A 15233-nucleotide genomic window follows, 5' to 3' on the forward strand; every position below is an offset into this window, starting at 1 on the left:
ACTATATATATATATATATATATATATATGGATGCGCATACATGCTATACTCGATAAACCGACCAATAACTAAAGAAACCAAAATTTAATGTTTGATCGAACAATCAAGAAGACCACTGAGGCATGAGCATGTCGTGTCGAGCTTTGGGCAAGCAATGAGTGCGTGCTTCGCTGTGTGTGGTTGATTCCTGATTGTGTCTTGGTCCGAGCACCTTCCCTTAATAGTTATCCGACACAGTAAATGCTTAGAAAAACATATAGTATATAGTTTTTATACAAGTACTAACCCCAACCATATTATAAAGCATCAAACTAACTAAACCTACCTCTAAGATTAAACGAAAGTTTGGACATCATTATAATGGATACCATATATCTTGATTTATCATTTCGTGGATCGCAAATACTTGAAATTGAGATTTTCTGGGTACTTTCCATCTTTTGTGAAAGAAAGCGATATCAAAGAAACGTCTTGTTGTCGTGACCCTAAATCTTTTCTCGAACAATGAGAGATTTAAAGAAAGAGCCGAATGTGAATGACCTTTGTCGCTTTCTTATTTTTGGCATTTCATTTTCCGAGGGATGTCTGCATATGTCACAAGTCATCAAAAATCTATTACCTTCCATACATTTCTCTCTCTTTTCAATTCATGTCGATAATCCAGCGGACGTTTCGAGAATCGGTTCAGATTCGGTCTTACAAGAGGTTTTATCAAAAATACCTCTATTATGCTACAAAGACTTCAGTGTCTACCTATGTAAAAAGAAGAAAAAAAACGACTTCAAAAAATACCCTTATAATTATGTTATTCTCATAATACCCATTGATGTAGACCCCTAATTGCAGAAACATTAATGAGAAGAGAGAGAACATCAGTTTTCGATTTCCTAGGAAAAAATTTAAATATTTTAAAAATTTTAAAATTCCCTCCATCATAAAAATATAAATTTTTTCGCATGAATTTTAAAAATTTTCGGTGTGACCAATATGACCAGTATGACTAGTGTGACCAGTGTGACTAGTGTGATTAGTGTGACCAAAACTAAATTTTGAACGGTGTGACCAGTGTGACCAGTGTGACTAGTGTGACCAATGTGACCAGTGAGACCATTGTGACCAGTGCGACTAGTGTGACCAATGTGACCTGTATGACCAGTGCGACTAAAATTAAATTTTAAACGGTGTAACCAATGTGACATACCTTTGTTTTCGTCGTCAATCCGTTTCATTATGCGTCTCTTGCATATTCTTCGACATATTTGTTATGCATCTATCTCATTTTCATCAAAAACCACACGATTCACTTTAAAAATCATAAAACTCAAACTCAAAACACAAAGTTTATGTATCGAACCAATCTCTTATATTAATGAACTTACCTTCAGTTTTGTCATTTGTTCTGGCTTAGACCGACATACGAAGAAGAAGATATAAGATCGGCGGTGAAGATATGTTCAACGAAATAATCATTTTTCGTTTGTTTTTATGTGTAAAAATAAAATGAGAAAGAGGAAAATGGAAGAGTTGAGAGAAAGATAAGAGTAGAGAGAGAAAGTTAAGAAAGAAATGGAGAGTTATCAAAGTGTAGAACGAGAGAGATTAATTTAAAATGACTAAGTAAGTGGGAGAAGTGTATCAAGTTACTTTTTTGAAAGGTTAATTATGTCTTTTGTTCCTTTTATTTTTTTTTTTCAAAATTTTAGGGTTTTGAAAGGTATGTTATGAAGTCTTTGTAGCAAAGTAAAGATATTTTTGCTATATTGTTTGTCTTACAAAATATAGATACCAATTTAGTTTTATATTATATTTAGTTCAGTTTCAATTTCGATTTGATTCAGTTCCATTATTTATTTAAAAAGATAGATTTTTTTAAAAAAAATTAGTTTTTCAGAATTTTTTAAAATTAGATTCGGTTCAATTCCAAAAATTCAGTTTTCAAAAATAAGTTCGAGAATTTAGAACGGTTCAGATAAAAATATACCGTATTTTTCGATTCGATTCCAAAAAACCGAACCGAAACGTTCACCCCTAATCATTAACGTCAACGTCCTACCGAATATACAATATTTTTCATAAAAAAGGAACCGAACATAACATATTTATCTAATTATGCCTCTTTATTAATATGAAAAGATTTTTAGTTCAATATTTTTATTGTAATCTATATTCGATTTTGTTTTGTGTATTTTTAGATTTTCATCGAAAATAATAAATATGTAAAACTATGAATACAGAGGATGGGTAGAACTGGAAATTCAGGAAAAGTGAATATTCATCATAAAGCAGAAACCCTAAAACGATACAGACGTCTCTGTATATAAAAGCTCGAGGACCCAGCCGGCGGCGCTCTGCCTCTTTGGGTGTTTCTTCTTCTTCTTCTTCGCATTTCGTTGGCCTCGGCTTCATCTCCGGCTACAATGGTGGCGGCCAAGAAGACGGTACTTCTCCATGCCCAAATTCAAAGTTTTCCCCTTTTCATCTTTTGGGGTTTCTTCCATCTCCGATTACTCACCGAAAGATTTCTCCTTCTTTTTTTGTGGGTAATTGCAGAAGAAGTCCCATGAGGGAATTAACAGCAGATTGGCTCTTGTAATGAAGAGTGGCAAGTACACTCTCGGGTACAAGTCTGTCCTCAAAACTCTCCGCTGCTCAAAGGGTGATTTCTCTCGAACCATCTTTGAATTCGAATGCTTTCTCTTCTTTGTTTTAAAAAAAAATTGGGTAATTTCGTGATGTGATAGGGAAATTGATACTTATCTCCAACAACTGTCCACCATTGCGGAGGTCGGAGATTGAGTACTACGCTATGCTCGCCAAAATTGGTGTCCATCACTACAATGGAAGTAAGGTTTCCTCTTTCGATGCCATTTCTGTATCTCTTAGAGATTTAGAAGACGTTTGGGAATAACTCTGTTATATACTTTGTTCTTGTTTTTTTTTTACTTCATGGGTTTTCTGGATTCGTAATGGAAATGCATGTGTTGCTTGTTCTAGTGTTTGCATATACCGTACTAATCACAGATGCCAGGAAGCTGTAGAAATTGAGTACGTATTATCGTGTTGATGAGGTTGCATATACCATACTGATACAGATACAAGAAACTGTAAAAACTGTGGGTATGTTTAATCTGGTTGATGAGGTTGAATTTGGCATCTATGGAGTGTGTGATCTTTGAATTAGCTTTTCCATGGATTTGGGCCTGTGTTTTATTCTTGTCGTTGTTCAGCTCCTTAGATCAAGTCTCCTATGTCTGTGTTCTTAGTATTAATCACCTCGAGTCACTTGAAATTTTTACGAGCGCTTCCTCTGATGTTGAAAAAACCGGTTTGTTTCTGCTGATGTTGTCTGTTGTGCTTTATACATCAGAACTCCGGAATCGTCGAAACCGATGTCCATCTTTGATCTTATCGTGCTATTGATTACTTCTGTTTGAGGGTTTGTACTTCATAATCTAGTAATAGATTCATGGTACCATTTGATATTGGGCAAAGACCAATGCTATTCCTTGAGATTGCCTAAGTTACAATTCAAGGAATCTTGTTCTTATCAAATTCAAGCACATCCCTTTTCTTCTCCTTTGCCTGACTCTTCCCTCCATCTGTTTCAGATAACGTCGATCTTGGTACAGCTTGCGGGAAGTACTTCCGTGTATCTTGCCTCAGCATCGTCGACCCGGGTAATGCGCCATTATTGATATCCTTCTGTTTTGTCGGCGGAGCTCTGACGGTTCAGATCAAGCTATATAATGCTTATGGGTGACTTATCATATGACTGTGCTTTGTTTCAGGTGATTCGGACATCATCAAGACACTCCCCGGTGATCAGTGAATCCAAACTTAGTTCAGTTGTGTGTACCTTTGCAACAACATTTTGTCTTTTTGCTTTTCTAAATTTTGGTTATACCCACAATTCTTCATTACCCTTCAGAGGTTCTTTGTTTTGCCAGTTTTTTGTTTAATGGAACTGTACCCAAAAAAAGGAAAGATAAACATGTTTTTGCACATTTGAGCGATTCGCCCAAACAAAATCAGTGTATATAATCACAATATATGGTATAGTTATGAACTTGGTAGGATATGTAAATTTAAATCTAAGTATCCAAAAAAATCTGAATTTTAGAATATGCAAAATTTAATGTGACAATGAAAAAAATGGATACGAATATATAAGTCATATGTTTTAATACGGAAAACATTTATTGGAAGATATTTTTAAAAGGTTAACGAACGACTATTAGACATTTTTTTTTAATTTATCCACGGTCCAATTTGTTTATCAGTCATGTTTCTTTTAACAATTGATTAAATTAATTTAAAAAGTTTCCGAACTTGTTTCCTGTTTCAATTAGTGAGGCATACGTTGATTATTATGTGATTTAGTGATACAAGGAAGAAAAATTATATACAAATCGTAAATAACAAAAATATTGCCTGTAAATTCGGTGATTTTAAAATATATTTTTTTTCATTTCCGTTAGCAAACCAAATCAATGGAGATTTTATTATAAAAAAAACCCCGAGAAATTAGGAAAGGGTAAGGATGAACAGCAAAGAGCCAGTTCCACCGACTTGGTTTAACATCCTAATCTTATAAATCCCCTCAACTTCGCCTAATTATGGGCATTTTATTTCTCTCCTTTCTTCTTTTTATTTATTATTCCCCTTGAATCCAAAACAACATTTCTTCTTCATCTTCACCCTTTGAGATTCTAAAAACCTAATCAAATTTATGTTTTTTTTAATCAAGTAATTCTGTTTCCGATTGATTTCAAATCTCTTTTGCATCGTTGTGACTACGGGAGCAAGAGATAGCGAGAGAGAACAAAGAAGACGCATAACGAAATGTTCGTCTTCAATCTCCCAATCGTTATTATCCAGGTAAATCATCTGATTAATTTAATTACGCATTTTGATTATCGTATGATTGATTTCGTGATCGTGTTGGCAAATACATTCAATCTGTTTTGGGTTTGATTGTAAATTTTTTATTTGCTTATTTGGTTAGTATTTTGACATATATATATATATGTTATGTGATTTACATACGAACTCAACAAATCCTTCGTGATCAGTTTTTTTTTTTTTTAAATCAAGTTACGTTATTGTGTGTTGATTATATTTAACCAAATTTGTTCACAGAGAATTTTTTCAACGATGAATATTGGTTTCGGGGTTGGTGGTATTTTTTTATTGTCTTATCATATAAGGTAACTGTTACTTTTGCATTAGAATTTTGTATGCATGCGATTTTAATTTCTACAGGACCCTTTGGATTTGTATTTCCGACCGTGAAATCGGAGGCTAAGTTTACATGTATTGATTGCCCATTTGCAGGCAGAAACATTAAGTCGAGAGCTTAAATGTCTCAGATTCTCAAAATATCTCCCCATCTTCCCCATGACGTCACCTTCTATTAGCTGTCTCCTTATTTAAGTCTCCCCATGCAACTCTAGCTCCATTGGGGGAGAAGTAGGGAAAAAAAAACCAGAAAAAAATAATATTTGCGGTCTGTTTATTTCACGCCATGGAGAAAGAATTTTCCTCCGAATTCATGGATTCAGACCAGATGGGTCTCAAGCATCTCGCTGTTTGTCACAATGAAAGCGACCGAACACTCGGGATGGCATCATCCATGCTGTCGCGGACGTCATCTTCCTCCTCCTCGGCCATCGGAGACTACATCGGGACCGAGAGCTGCTTCGATGTCCTCTCCGACGAGAACGACCCCATTTTCGTCGGTCCGGACCGGAATATTCCCCCGCCGTGCCGGAGAAAGGAGGAGAAGTCTGCGGCGGCGCGTGAGTTTCCGCCGCCGATTTCGGGGTTGGCTCGGACGGGGAATCATCCGTCGCACATGCCGTGGGTGCTGACACGTGTCTACACAAGCGATGGACGGCTGATATTGCGGGAGGAGAAGGTTCGTCACCACGAGTACTTCCGAGCTCACAGATCCAACGGTCGTCTCACTCTCCAGCTTGTTCCCCTCGACGACGACGATGACGATGACGAAGACGACGTCCACGATGACGGTGATGATCATCATCATGATGTTGCTCATGACGATGAATATGATGAAGAGGTTGTCCTGGATGGCGACGAGGTTCGGTCCCACGGAGGTTGTGGTGATGATGGGGGTATCATGTCGTCTCCGTCGGTGGCTGATCATGCGGCGGCGGAGATGGGCGACGGCGGAGGATCGCAGGGGGGGAAGTGTTTGAAGTCTTGTTTTCTTGGCATGCAAGTTCCGGAGATCAGACCAGTTCTTAGTTAAATTTAGCTCTTAGCTTATTTTTCCTTCTTCATAAGAAAAATATTTCAATTCCAGAGAATTGAGAAATGGCTGAATCTCAAAATAAAATGTTAGAGGGTTCTCCCTCTCTCTCTGAAATCGTAGAGTAATTTTTTTTTTTTTGGAATATCTTAGATTTGATCGGAGAAGATGAAGTTGGTGAGTGGATAGAATGAAAGTTTTGGACCCAAAATATATATAAGGAAAGGTGATCAATTACCTTGTAAGAGATGATAAAAATATGGGAATAATTGTTACTTATTTCGAAGTGGTGCGGACACACAACAGCTAATATTCCGTAAATATCTTAAAATATGCTTATCTTATCATATCATATCATAAGATGTTTACATTTATAGACAAAAATAATAACTTTTCATATTGCCTTCCATATACATGAATGCATGTATCTTAATAGTTTTATTATATGTAAACATTTATCACATGTCTCGGGTAAATATGGTTGGGTGTATATATATATATAATTGAGGGTGTGTGTATATACATGTAGGGGCACAGTCAACAGACATATACACATACAGACGATATATGGAGAGGCCAGAAAGGGGAATAAATGAGGGGTACGGAGAAAGATGAAGTACAGCTAGCTTAGGTAGCTTCCCAATAAGACTCGTTTCATATTATGACCATAAAGACAAGAGAGAGTGACAGATCTCATGATTGGTCTCACTCCCACCTGAATCCAATAAACCCATAATTTTTTTTAAAATAAAAATAGTAAGAAAAATAAATAAATTCACAAGACAATTTTCTTCTACAAAAACACTTCGTCTTCAAGTGGGTTGTCGTGGACGAGGAGCTGCCCAGAGAGAGCTGAGAGCACGAAGCCTATAAAAGTGGTCGCCCAAAGCGACAAGACCGCGAGCTGCTTGTCCGGTCGTCATCGTCTTCTCCATTTGCTCAAGGGTTTGCTCCCTCAGATGATCAGCCTGTTCCAGTAGAGTTTTGATCGCTTATTCATGACATATAAAGAGACGAGCTTTCTTGTTTTTATCTTCACGTTTCTCAAGTTCTGTACCTCAGTTTAATGCCTATAAGCTTCGATGGATGAAACATGAAGAGATGGATACTCTTCAAGACAGTGAGAAAAGAGAGATATATATACAGAGAAGAGTCATATGAAAATGTGATATGAACTGTAAGGATGCGAAGAATATGATGCTTTTGAACTGTAAGGATGCGAAGAATATGATGCTTTTTAGGGTTTACCTGATTCACGAAACCTCCTAAAGCTTGAAGGGTTCCCAGTGCTGCAGCCATTTGAGCACCGTGATTAGCGGGATCAACAGGTTCAAGAACTAGGGTTTCAGCCAAACTCTGCTGAAGTTTATCTATGCCCTGAGAGAGAGCATCCTCCGCTTGCTGACACGATTGTCGTAAGCTACGCACCTCCAAGATTTGCTGATCGGTTAAGGGCTCGAGGTAAGGCATTACGACCTGTTCAGAAGAAATGGGCATTTTACACCATTGAAGTGCCTTTTCTTGAAGACTGGAAGATAATGGTGGAAGAATGCCTTGAGTGAATATGAAGATTACGTTTAATAGCTCAGACGGGCGGAAGCCTCCAATCCATTGCAAGAACCGTTCCATTGACGTTCTCCACATTCCCGATATCAAGTAAAAGACATCAGCCTTTGCAGCATCGGTTTTCATACGGAAGAGATTTCCGTAATGGTTCAAGCAACTATCCACCAACATACGGAGCTCTATGTCGCTTATATGAGCTTGGAGCGCTTTTCTGATCTCGCTAACCCGCCTGTTCTGTTCATCTAACCAGTGTGCATATTCCATCTCGAACGCAGCAATACCTGAAAAAATTCATTGGCGATGAATTCTTGGTGCAAAGGAGAAGTAAGAGATTTCAGAAACTGAAATGACTAACTGTAGCATTTTCTTCAATTGGATATTCTATGTGAAATCACCAACCTCTGTTCATGTTCCCAGATGGTCCAAGAAAGCTGTTTACATATAATCCCTGACCAGAAAAATCAATCGCTGGGTCATTATGAAACATGTAAATTACAACAAAGATAACAAGCTTCACCTCACCTGCTGTCTGGCCATCTCGAGCTCTTGTTCCAGCTGCGATAGCTTCAACCGGCTTTCTTCTAACTGCTGGACATAGGCCTACAGGGGTATATAGACACAACATAGCAATAAGCTTTTTGTATATTATACATAGGAGCAGAAGAAGTTCCACCGAGGGATGCCTCACATGCGTCGAATCTTCGTTACCTTCTTTCTCAGGCGACTTTTGCGGGCAGCCTCTCGGTTCTGAGCCAAACGACGTTCTGCCTGCGCATGTATGAAAATATGATTCATATAATGGACAAACAATTGCCACGTTTCCACCTTAGAGATTAAGATAAGAGAAGGGTTATATATGATTCAATTTGTTCACTTTTAGAACCGAAACCTACTAATTGTTGAATTGATAACGCCCTCAATAGACAGGTAAGATATGAGGAACACAAGTGGTGTTATTAACCAAAAAGGCATATGAAAACAAAGTTCGATCTCACTTCCACCGTCTTTGGATTGTGATCAGTTATTGAGAACAGAGTATAGCGAGTGTACCTTATCACCGACCCGGCCTTCATCTTGATCATTGCTTGAAGGTTCTGCTTCAACCTGGTTGTGTGAGAAATCATAATTCGCCTTCACATGCTTCTTACCCATCAAGAGACAAGTAATTCCAACACAAACCAAAGAGATATAAACCTCAGAAAAATCGAAAACATTCCTACCTTGTTGTTGTCATCTGTTGTAGCATTCACTTGAACCACCATGGAAGAAGCCGCGTTGGGGCTTGCATTGTTGTCATTGTTACCATTGATATGTCTTGTAAGCATCTATCCTTCATTTGTTTTTCCAATATGACATTTTCTTGAAACTTATTTTTTTTCCTGGGCATATAAATAAATTAATTAAACAAAATTAAAATTTAGTTTCGGAAGCTTGACTCTTTCTTTATCCAAAATAAAATGGCAGGGGTGATGAGCGTTGACACGTCAGGACTGATTGCAATTGAACAAATACAGAAAGGGCTCATTTCCAAAAGTATACAGGTATTAAAAAAAAACTTTAATACGCAATTATTGACATATTATAGTTTCAATTATTGTTTGGTAAAATAGCATTTGTGTAACTTTCGAAGTAGTTTTGACCATTATATTAGGACATATATTTTATTTTAGCGTTTAATTCAAAGGTTATTCTTGTCTTTTAATAGTTCAAAAAATAGTTTTCAAATGAACATAGAACTGCTTATTTCGAATATATATGTATACACATATAGATTATTTAACTAATTTTCTGCAGTTTATTTTAAATGTTATCGAATGTCATAAGCATGAAAATTTTTGCATATAATGGAATGATCAACTGAATACATATATATATATATATATATATATATGATTTTGCAGTTAGTGATAGCAAATCCGAGATGGAGAGTGCTTCACAAACTGAAGCAGACAAAATTCGAAGAGAGAACGCAGAAACAAAGCATTTTCTTTACCGTAGGAGAAGCCGTTGACTCCTACGTTCGGCCCACATCTACGTCTCACGATATCTGTTAAACACTTGTACAAGTACTTATATATATATAATATATACACACATATATATACATATATATGTATATATATATGCAGGGTCATGTCTCTGGATGATGTATAATAGATCAACCTTTAGTTGATGTGCATCGGCGAATCTGTATCGGAGTATATACGTGCTTCAAATAAATGATTGATTTGCGAACGTTGATTTATTTCTAGTTATCTAAATCGACTATCTATTTTTCACATTGGTATTCAAAATTATAATGTGAAAAAAATTTAAAATAAAAAGTGTAGGAATCCAACGACCGATAATTTGCCACTGGACCCGTCAAACGACTGATTATAAATTTTACAATTTTTAGATAATTCATATATTATTTTTACACTAATTTGAATATTTATGTGGTATTTCAGAAATTTCAGTTTCAGGATTTGTACAGTAAAGTGATGATTGCGGGCTTTATAATCAATGGGCTTCTAATCTAAGGCCCACGGGCCTATGAATACTAATGAATTATAGAAAATCTTCACATGGATTTTATTCAACCTAAAACGACACCGTTTATTATGCGTTTGCGACAAAGGATGTCGTCCAACTCCGACGGGCATCACGTCCGCTTTGACATATGATGTCGAAGAGCTCAAACAAAGAAGGGATACCTAATCTCAGCTCCTCTCTCTCTCTCTCTCTCTCTCTCTCTCTCTCTCTCTCTCTCTCTCTCTCTCTCTCTCTCTCTCTCTTTCTCACAACACACAAATTACTTTATGATGTTGCTCATGGGAGGAAAATCTGTTTCTTTTTCTTGTCTCTGGGGCAGCTTTTCTAGTTTATGTAGCTGTAACGATTTCGCTTGTCCTGGCATTGATTCTGCACTTTGAACCTCACTGTGGCCAAACAAACATCCTGATTATATATTGAGGTCCGAGGTTGTCATATACGGTGTCTTGACATTATGTTACATGTCAAGTGTCTGACATTTTGTACACGCATGACATTCATAACCATACATGATATTTCCGTTACATATATGCTTGTTTGTCTGTTCATGTGTACACGTTCTTGTGTATCAATTTATATATAAATCTGACAGTAAAATCTCGGTGCATTTACCGTTCTTTTCATACGTGTGGAACATTCGGCCGTGTGGATTGACGAGAAGCGTTTCCAAGTGCAATGAATGGATTCGACGAAATCCATATATGCTGATTTTACCAGAGTTTCATGCTACTCAAAAGGGCAAGAATGGTTGTATTTCCCAACTCATCAAATCCAAAACTTATTTACTTATTTCTGCAGAATTCCAATTTAAGGGATCTTAAAGGGAATACATTTTGCACTCGCAAAAACCTCGGAAATCTCGCAGCGCCGCCTCACTCCTTTGCCCTCCATCCCCTCTCCTGAGCTCCCTTTTTTCCCCTGAACCATGGTATCGTGTTTTTTCCCTTAAACTGACTCGTTTCCTTCACGTTCACATCGCTGTTCTGACAAGGCTCGTATGAATCAATATCGGCTGCAGCATTTACTAAATCAAAGCGAAGGGAAAAGAAAAGGAAAAACTAGATCCTTTAGTGAAACTGAGTTCAGTTTTGTATGTTCTTTTGTCTTGTAATAATAATAACAACTTGAGTCTCTCATGCTTTGAGCTTTTTTTTTGTTGTAAAACAGGACTGTCAAGAAAACCGTTCATTGAAGGTGTCGGAAATGGAGAGCGAAAAACCTACCGGAAACTATCATATTCCCGTCTTAAGCGACACGAGTCTCTCTTCACAGCATAACCAAACGTCACCGGAGAATCCAAACATGGATGCCGAGGCTTACGATCCGTTTTCCGATTACCCTAACGTGGTATGTATGAGGAATGACATATTTGATAACTTTGGCTAAAAGAATCTCTATGATCAATGAGTTTTGATTGTTTCTGATTAATTTCCCGTTTCAGACAACACAGCAGTTGGAGATTCCGCAGCAACCATCAGAGCAAATGCAACAACAACAACAACCTGTCATGTGTCCAACAATGGCGACTTATCCACATGACACGACAATGGTATGAATCGTTTTCAAGTACATTTTCGCACACAAAGTTTCGTTAGATCGAGTCTTGAACTATGTAGTGATGACACAGATGAGGAATTATCGACAAAAACGACGATTCAACGCATTTGAATCCCGAAACAGCTTCCAAGCACAGCCTCAACCATCACCGTATGGATGGCCATTCTCTATTACCATCAAAACTCGGCGACTTTTAGTTATATACTACAAAAAAGATCAAATCCACTGCTAATGATGCAGGATGCATCAAGAAAATACGCGTAGCACGGTATATGATCAACTCGTTCGTAATTTCTCGACGAATAATCAGAGAGGAGCTGACCCGTCGCCTTCTCGGAATCCGGTGAGATCATATGATATGTTTAAAACTGAGTTGTTATTATTATTATTGCTGATCATGTTGTTAAACTCTTGTATCGACATGCAGATGCAACGGCAGGATCCTCGTAACGTGTCTCCCCCTGCAACTCGGTAAAGCTCTCTTCACACATCATGTGAAACCTGAATAAACATAATGCCAACACTTACAAAGACAAAAACATGCATTGGAACCACTGTTTCATAATCTGTGTCTATCTGGTATTAGGATTCCAAGGTCAAGCAATCTACACACTTCTGTTAACCAGATGGGGGATTTTATTACAAACAACAGGCAAGAGGAAGGCACTTTTACTCTTGTTAAATCCGATCGGTCACACGTAAAACGAACGCACTGAAACATCGAACTTTCTTGTATACAGACAACAAGATCGGTTCCTTCCATTACCTCCGCAAGATTTTGCAGCTCGTCCGACATTTCTAAGGTGGCTGAAATCGATTTTGGGATCGACAAAACGTTGAAACAACTATATATGTTTCTGACATATTCTTAACAGGTCTTCACAGCCTAACCAAGAACCTCTTGCGTTAAGGACAGTCCGAGCGTCGACCAGGTAAAACGCTTCTTCTCCTCCACAGCTCTTCTTCTCGTGGAAAGAATCGAGAAAACCCTGATGGGAATCTGACTGACTATAACTCTTCTCCTCTTTGCCTATCCTGCAAAAGTGGAGCAATGAGGATGCACTCTTTATATGGTCATGGCCATTCACAGCAAGCTGTAAACCCCAGGTAAACATGAAACAAATTAACTATACAGTTCAGATGTTTATGTTGAATTCAAAGTTAGATGATGGATTTCACCGAATGCAGAACATGTGCACTGATAATCCAAGCTTCTGTAGCACCTAGCTTGATGGGTCCAATGCCGAGGAGATCATCACAGACGCTCTTACCCTCAACCGGGTACTAAACTCTCTCGGTGAACTAAGGAATACACATAAAAAAAACATGTTTCATAATCTTCTTGGAACATCATTTTAGGTTGCAGAACACACAAGGACTGATCAATCAGCCTTCTCGGACGAGTTTTCGGTATTCTGCACTTGGCCGCCAACAACAATATACGCATATTCAGGTGAAACTCTTTTTCTCATCTTGTGAAAAATCATTTGGCGAGACTTTGATTTGGTACAATGATCTTGAAACAGGAAATTGGAGGCCACCTCGTTGAAACGTCATCAAGAAACAATAACGGAGATGTAAGTCGACAACATCCAATTAACCTTATTATTATTACTTTGGACTTTTTTACAATTTCTTATAATGTTTACATCTAATCTGCACATATATATATATATATTTTTTTTAATGCAGAGAGGAATCCTCGGAGGACAACGAGGTTACAAGGATCAATTTGAGCAAGGAGAATCATCGAGACGAAGGGTAATTTTCTCCACACAAAAATTATTATGTCCGATCAGGAACAACTATAATATAAGAATCTGACGACGCAGAGGATGGTCTCGCAAGGAGAAAGCTCAAGAGGAGCAGAACTACCCGTGGCATCTCGACCTCAAGATGATAGCTTCGGTCCGACCAATCCTTTCGACGACAGGTTCGGTTTCTTGGACGATAATCCATTCGTATTTCATTATACAGCCTGCATCGTTACAAAGCTCGAACTAAAACATGGTTTAATATTGTGTTTCAGGCCAACGCAAAATGCAGTATATGATCCAATATACGAAGGCGTTGGTCTGCCCGTCGATCCTCATCTGAGGCTGTTTGGTAAAAGGTAAAGAACTCTCGGGTTTCTTTTGTGTTTCGGAATTTCCATATAGGATAAGACCATGAGCCTTCATGTATTGGATCATACACTGCATTTTTGGACCGTATATACTTACTATTGGTATTCGTATACCATTGATTTTCCACCCTTTACATACCCTTCTTGCCTCAACACCAACGGCTTCCTGTATGCAAAAGAAATCGTAGTCATTTTATATTTACTAAGCATCTTAATAGTTCATAATTCATATTGATTTCGACCCTCTGTACAGGAAACCTAATAGATTAAGGAAGGAAGGAGGATAGATATACCTTTACTTGGCGATTCCGAGGGAGGAACTAAGCATCCGTGTGGCTCTGATGTCTTTCGAATCCAAAGACAGTACTACAAGAACCTTGTTTTTGTTAAACGACATCGTTTACTACACTACGTTGTGATGTGGTGTCAAAGTGCATCGCAAGCCTGTCCTTTTATAGGTGTAAAGATGGGTCCACCATTAGTCTTGGGTGCATGCATGTACAATAATATCTATTTTTTGTTAAAGAATAATATCTATTTTTAATTATTAATTAAATGATTTAGTGTAATATGAGCAAAATTAATTGAATATATATATATATTTTTGCATATGTATTTGTGTATGTAATAAATCGATGAAAGTAAATCATATATATGGTATGTACAACTTACTCACGATGTAACGGGCAATGACAACAAAAATTGATTGTGTATGTGTATGATAACAGCTTGTTACAGTATAAAATATTCATGACAATCTAAATATATATAGTAGAATATAATATTTACATTTTATGCAGTTTAAAACATGACTATGTTCAATGTAATAAATTCTTATAAAAAAAATTTGCATATTTTTTACTTGTTATAGCTCATTAGCAATAAATTTATATTCTTCCAATGATTTATAAAAATACATTGAATGTTTTAGTAGGAATCTTTTCTTTTCACACTAAGAGATAAGAATTACAATGGAAAAAGAAAGAAATAATAATAATTACCAATGGTATGTAATTACTGCCAAATGAGGTAATATTTATCATATTCATTAGCATATATTTCAAACTTGAAAAAGAAGTTTTTTTACAAAAAAAAAATAAGAAAGAAATAATATTTATTGCTATAACCGTTACGTTCTGGCACATGTAACATTTGAAGAAAGTAATTAATTATTGTGG

The 15233-nt window shown here is 37.1% G+C and overlaps 3 protein-coding genes and 1 long non-coding RNA gene across 5 annotated transcripts in view; 3 read left to right on the forward strand and 1 right to left on the reverse strand.

Moving 5' to 3' along the window:
• Positions 1-10083, forward strand: part of LOC104809706 (sulfate transporter 2.2) — a 25423-nt gene extending 15340 nt beyond the window's left edge. Inside the window, exons 11-12 of the mRNA XM_010535758.1 lie at positions 9303-9379; positions 9740-10083. Coding sequence (XP_010534060.1) covers positions 9303-9379; positions 9740-9892 — 230 coding nt within the window. The 3' untranslated portion in view covers positions 9893-10083. The remainder of the gene's footprint in view (positions 1-9302; positions 9380-9739) is intronic.
• On the forward strand, positions 2343-3924 carry LOC104809705 (putative 60S ribosomal protein L30-1). Its single transcript, XM_010535756.1, has 5 exons — positions 2343-2439; positions 2552-2657; positions 2743-2844; positions 3610-3678; positions 3790-3924. Exons 1-5 carry the CDS (start codon positions 2419-2421, stop codon positions 3828-3830), a joined length of 339 nt encoding a protein of 112 aa, XP_010534058.1. The 5' UTR covers positions 2343-2418; the 3' UTR covers positions 3831-3924.
• On the reverse strand, positions 7094-7540 carry LOC104809704. The gene is made up of 3 exons (XR_771200.2): positions 7521-7540; positions 7330-7382; positions 7094-7240 (listed from the first exon to the last, which is right to left on the reverse strand). It is a non-coding gene; the product is annotated as an uncharacterized LOC104809704 (long non-coding RNA).
• A 2461-nt stretch (positions 10084-12544) lies between the features above and the next one.
• On the forward strand, positions 12545-14397 carry LOC104809707. Of its 2 annotated transcripts, XM_010535761.1 has the most exons (10): positions 12545-12733; positions 12806-12862; positions 12975-13037; positions 13119-13211; positions 13290-13383; positions 13457-13507; positions 13623-13691; positions 13763-13863; positions 13960-14043; positions 14309-14397. In XM_010535761.1, exons 3-10 carry the CDS (start codon positions 12982-12984, stop codon positions 14340-14342), a joined length of 582 nt encoding a protein of 193 aa, XP_010534063.1. In that variant the 5' UTR covers positions 12545-12733; positions 12806-12862; positions 12975-12981; the 3' UTR covers positions 14343-14397. The 2 variants fall into 2 exon arrangements, with proteins under 2 accessions (XP_010534063.1, XP_010534062.1); XM_010535760.1 differs by having other exon boundaries at positions 12553-12733; positions 13763-14043.
• The last annotated feature ends 836 nt before the right edge of the window (positions 14398-15233 follow it).

This window comes from Tarenaya hassleriana, unplaced genomic scaffold (genome assembly GCF_000463585.1).
Source record: "Tarenaya hassleriana unplaced genomic scaffold, ASM46358v1 Cleome163, whole genome shotgun sequence".
NCBI lineage: Eukaryota > Viridiplantae > Streptophyta > Magnoliopsida > Brassicales > Cleomaceae > Tarenaya > Tarenaya hassleriana.